Source organism: Poecilia formosa, unplaced genomic scaffold (genome assembly GCF_000485575.1).
Source record: "Poecilia formosa unplaced genomic scaffold, Poecilia_formosa-5.1.2 Scaffold48, whole genome shotgun sequence".
NCBI lineage: Eukaryota > Metazoa > Chordata > Actinopteri > Cyprinodontiformes > Poeciliidae > Poecilia > Poecilia formosa.
In genome coordinates, this window is record NW_006799987.1 from 2,705,189 (window position 1) to 2,710,413 (window position 5,225).

The following is a 5,225-nucleotide window of genomic DNA, read 5'->3' on the forward strand; positions in this document are numbered from 1 at the left end:
TCTAATTACGTTTCGTTTTATCAAGCTACTTCGTGTTCAGGCTGGGTGTTGTTGATGTAGAAAATATTGTCTGTATCATTTAGAAGAGCTTTTTCCCGATCTGTGGATATGCAATATGCCTATATTGATAAATGTATAGCATGTTTTTTCAATCGATCTTGTTGCGGCAAGCGCAGAGGACCCAAATTTGGGTCCTCTCGCGACAAACAGGTTAATTTTGTCTGATTGTTGAGCTGTACACCAGACTAAATATACTATAACATGAAAGCATTTTCACTGAAAGAAGCAAACAAGAAAAACTGAAACAGGCATGAACATTATGTTTTATCTTTATTTTAACATTTTATCAGTCCTGGAAACAAAGTTGGGTCTGCGTTCGTCACTGAGACGTTGCCATGATGCTGGAAACACCTGCAGGAGAAAAACTGAAAATTAAAAACAGAAACGCAGAGACTTTTAATAAATCCCAATAAACCTAAAATAACATTTTAGTTCAGTAAATTCAGGAGGTTTAGCAGCTTGCAGTGCCGAGGCGGAGCGACATCAGCAGTAATATTATTAAATTCTGTCACAATAAACAATAAATTTATCAGTTAATCAGATGATAAATTAAAATGAATTAATAATTTCCATTTGCATGATTGTTTGTGTCGTTTGGTTAATCTTTATAGAGATGCCATTTAGAAAATGCTCCAAGCATTTGATCCAGGATAAAGTAGTTAGTTTGTTTTCCTGCTTGATGATTATTATTAATAATATGGTTTAAAGTGCAATTTTGTTTACAGAGACTTAATAATCCATTTTATTTACTGTTTTTCTTGTTTTCTTTATTTTGGATATTAATTAGTTCCAAAGTTAAATGTTATTTGAAAATTAAAGTATTTAGATATTTAAAACGATGTAGTTGCATCATTATGCTTTTAAAAGCAGAAAACAGCGTCTGCAGTCAGAGACTAGTACTGTAGCACAGACTGCTACAGGAGATCTTTTCTGCCTTTCTACAATAACTGACGAATCAAAATAAATAAAAATGCTGATTTAAATTCTGGGTCGCTATAAAAACATTTACAACTGGACTCATTTGGTGACTTTAAAAGTAAACCAGGCAGCTGGACACTCGCGGGTCAGAAAAGACGAGCCAACGCAGAGCCACTCACTCTCGAAGTCGATCTTCTCCACGATGTTTTTGGGCTTGATGCTCTCCTCCTGGTTGTAGATGAAGATCTGTCCATCCTCGTTCTCCGTCCAGCCGTATTTATTCATCCACACCTTCAGCTGCGTGTCTGCACCAAACAGGAACAAACTCCAGCTTTCAGTGACGCCAAGAATCCTGACAATTCATCCATTTTTATGCCCATTCATCGTTTAAAACTGTTCATTATTTTCATTAATGATTGGATACAAGAGGTGCTCACTTTGAGATTTTCTTTTACAGAATCTTAATTACAGCTCTGAGCATGTTGTTGTTTCAGCAACTGAACTTTTTTGAGTCTGAAAACTCAACGATAGTCAACGATTAATCAGTTTCTAAATTAGTTGACAATTATTTCAATAATCAATTAATCAACTATTATCTAAACTAAACATGACAAAAAAGGCTGATCTCCAGAGGAAAACCAGTGAAACGTAGCAGTGCGTTCTCACCCAGTGGGTCTCCCAGCATCTCAGCCAGCAGCTGCCGGTCGATGGTCTGGTAGGTGATTCCCACAACATGGCAGATGACTGAGGAGCAGGACGATTATTTATGACTTACTGCTTTTATTTTCCAAAGGAAACTTGAATTACAAGAAAAAAAATCCCACTGCTGAGTCAGAAAATGAAACTCACATTTCCGAACTGAGTCCTCGAAACCAGTGATGCCGTCGATGAGCTCCCTGTTCTCCTCCAGACTCGTCTGACGGAGACAAAACCATCACATTCCAACATCTTAGATATTAATTAAAGTAGGATCAGTTTTATTGATTAATCAAAACTTTCTGTTTTCAACATTAAAGTTTTGGAAAAAATAGATTTTTTTGGCAGGAATGTGATACCATACAATGGGACCAGGATCCCAAAACCCAACCAGATATTGTCAAAATGGTCCAGTCAAAGCCCACACATAAACTTGATAGAATGTGGTGATCAGGAGGAGCTGGGTGTGTTTGGGAGCCGTACCCAGAAGCTCTGGAAGTGGCAGGTTTCCAGCAGGTTCCCCAGGTAGAGGATCTGTCTGATGGGTCGCTCCTCCTGCTGCGACACCGTAGTCAAGGAAACGCCCCGCTCACCCCAACACAGAGCCACAACATCAGCACATTCAGCCTAGAGCTAACCATTATTTTACCCGTCAATTATTCTGACGATTCATCCGTTATTCTGATAATTAACCAATTATTCTGATGATTAATCGATTGATCTGGCGATTAATCAGTTAGCCAAATTGGCACATTTTTCATGTTATTTATTTAACCATGTAAGCTTTTTGTATTCTATATTAGAAATGCAGTAAAAGATGCAAATAACTAATAATCTACTAATTTTTTAAAATAAGAAAATAAACATTTTATTGGCTAAAATGCAATAACAACGTTCCTTTAGAGAACCCTGCAACATTTGTAGCAGAGGATGCATCCGCAGTTGAAAAAATACTTCTAACACCAACATGTGACTTTTTTCTTTTTTTACAGAGTTTGAACCAGGTGAAGCTAAACTTCCACTTGAGTTCTGGGTTGAACATATTTACAGACAAAGAAGGTTTTTTTTAATCTGAAATACAAAATGTGTCGATTTATCATACAGTTTTGGGTTTTTTACTGCTTCAAATATGTTGTTCGTTCAGCAACGATTCCAGCAAATTCTAACGATTTACTGATTATTAACCTAGCTGACAATTATTTCAACAATTGATTAATCATGATTAATTGTTTCAGCTCTAATTCGTATATCTAACACCAAAACGTCTCACTTTGCTCAAACTTTCAATAAAAGTAAAAACATAAAACAAAAATATGAAGACATGAAAATGCACCAAAGGGATACGTGTGTTTGGTCGATCATACACTTGCAGAGGGTGAAGTCGGTGTGTGGCAGGTTGGTCAGCGCCTTGAGCAGAATCTGTGAGGTCACTGTAGTCTGGAAGTAAGCTGGATTAAACTGGTATCTGTGGGCGAAACAATTAATCCATCAGATAAAAGAATTTACAGAAAAATAAAGCAACGGTTTAGCTGCCAAACCGTCTCTTCCTGTACAAGCAGGTAACAGTTTAAAGGTATATTTGTAAAGACTAAACTAACTTTGTCAGTTTTTGAGCAGCTTTACTGACATTATTTGCCTCAGTAATTATCACACAATAACAAATGAAACAACAAACTAGCAAAACTTCTTCCTGTTTAATCTACAGCAGGGTGTCCAAACTTTTACATGAACTATCCTAAAAGCAAAATATAAATATTTTCTGCTCATTTCTGGCTTGATTACTATTCTGTGTTGTTCTTTGATCAAATGGTCCTTTTTGAGTTTGTATACTCCAATTACCAACTGATGATATTAATAATTGATTAATCACGATTAATCAACCCTAAAATGCTGAGTATATTTAGCCAAGTTTATTAAATCAAATAAAAGTTGATTTGGATGCAGCAAAGTCAGCTTTTCAGTAAAAGTCTCTGGATAGACGTGGCTCTACTTATTATAAAAGCTTAGTTATAATATTTTGTGTTGTACTTAACATTTTCCATTGTAAGAAAATTATATTGGTAATAATTTTACCCTGATTTAAAATAAAAAGTCTCCATCTAAAGTCTATAAAAACGACCAAGTTACAAACAGCAAAATATGTCAAACTGTGGTAGATGCAGGTAGAGCTGGAGATTGGAACGAGTTTCCAGAACCGACTTCAGATGATTCTGGACAGCCAGGTAACGTTTCAGGTGTCTGAGTCCCAAACAGCCCAGGTTTCACTTACAGCTTCAGCACAGCCAGGTTTGCCTCCAGATCATAGGCGTTCTCCCGAGCTTGTGTCTCCACGTAGCGCTCCAGCGTGGTCAGGTTCTCTGGGTTGTACCTGTGAAGTTGGTACCTTTAGTTTACTGATGAAGAATATTCAACTTTATGCATTTTTTCAACATAATGTCAGTTTAAATTTAAATTGCTTTTTAGTTTTCTTATCTTCTTTAGACTTCTTAGACATTTACGATTATGTTTATGTGGCCACATAAATAGCTATGCTGGGTCGGATTTGGCCCGCGGGCCTTAATTTTGACACATTTAGCTAAAATGTTGGTTTTGCTTAACTCGAAAATAAATAAATATCAAAAAAGGCACTTTGTATTTCACTGGTCTTTTCCTCATATTAACAGTAGCTTGATGATCCGAGACATTGAACTGCGACCCTTTACTCTTTCAAAATAAAACCACAATCCGTTCCAGTTAATTGCTCTGCTAACACATAATGTGTCCCGTTAACACATCACGGGTTTACTGTCAATATGAGATGTAAACCATAATAAAGACAACTAACTGATGGCTTAGCCGTAACAACAATATTGAAGGCAGTGAATAGCGTCAAAAACAGGCTATGCTAATGTTAGCTCCGCCGGGTTGATCGAGTCGTTCTCGGATCATTCGTACCTATCGATTCCTCGCAGGAGTTTCCCCACGTTCGCCCTCATCTGCTCGAAGGTTGAAGCCATTTGGTCCGAAGTTTAACTGATGATTTTAACGTCAAATTAACCTTAATTTCACACGTGGGCCAGAAAGCAGAAAAGACACCGGGGCGGAGGGAGAAAAGGGTCGGACCGGAAACACCAGGGACAGGAAGACACCAAGGAAGTAAGTAAAACGTATGACCAATTTGTTTAAAACATCACGTAGTTTTCAAAACCAATTTTTATCCATATTAATTATACAACTAAGTCTAACAACATACAGTAAAATACCGAAAACATTGCTTATATCATTTATCTACCTGTTAAAAATTAAAATAAATATAAATTATTATAGAAATATTAGTTTTTATGTTGGTGTTTATAGTTCCAGGTTTGGAATGGTAGATTTGGAAATTATGTCCCACTCAAAAGAAACTGGTTACAGTAACAAGTTTAAAATCTAGTTACTTTGCTTTTTTGGGGGGGGGGGGGAATTCTAATGTCTAAGTTCAAAAGATGGATAAATCGTTGAGAATGCTTCTTGGCATGTCTGCGGTTGTCCAAATTCAAAATGGCCGCCATATTGACAAACTTTTTTCA

The 5,225-nt window shown here is 36.7% G+C and overlaps 1 protein-coding gene across 2 annotated transcripts; it reads right to left on the reverse strand.

Moving 5' to 3' along the window:
- Nucleotides 1-311: 311 nt before the first annotated feature.
- Nucleotides 312-4,791, reverse strand: eif3k (eukaryotic translation initiation factor 3, subunit K). 2 transcript variants are annotated; one of them, XM_007552476.2, is made up of 8 exons: nucleotides 4,609-4,791; nucleotides 3,944-4,042; nucleotides 3,019-3,139; nucleotides 2,158-2,232; nucleotides 1,828-1,894; nucleotides 1,645-1,722; nucleotides 1,158-1,283; nucleotides 312-411 (listed from the first exon to the last, which is right to left on the reverse strand). In XM_007552476.2, exons 1-8 carry the CDS (start codon nucleotides 4,668-4,670, stop codon nucleotides 380-382), a joined length of 660 nt encoding a protein of 219 aa, XP_007552538.1. In that variant the 5' UTR covers nucleotides 4,671-4,791; the 3' UTR covers nucleotides 312-379. The 2 variants fall into 2 exon arrangements, with proteins under 2 accessions (XP_007552538.1, XP_007552537.1); XM_007552475.2 differs by having other exon boundaries at nucleotides 2,158-2,235; nucleotides 4,609-4,790.
- Nucleotides 4,792-5,225: the final 434 nt, after the last annotated feature.

What these genes read in the sequence shown, in the direction of transcription:
- eif3k (XM_007552475.2), bottom strand. Translation starts at nt 4,670, where the DNA reads ATGGCTTCAACCTTCGAGCAGATGAGGGCGAACGTGGGGAAACTCCTG. An exon ending in GTATGATCGACCAAACACAC is followed by an intron (nt 2,236 to 3,018) that starts GTATCCCTTTGG and finishes ACTACGGTGTCG; the next exon opens with CAGCAGGAGGAGCGACCCAT. An exon ending in GCCACTTCCAGAGCTTCTGG is followed by an intron (nt 1,895 to 2,157) that starts GTACGGCTCCCA and finishes TGTCTCCGTCAG; the next exon opens with ACGAGTCTGGAGGAGAACAG.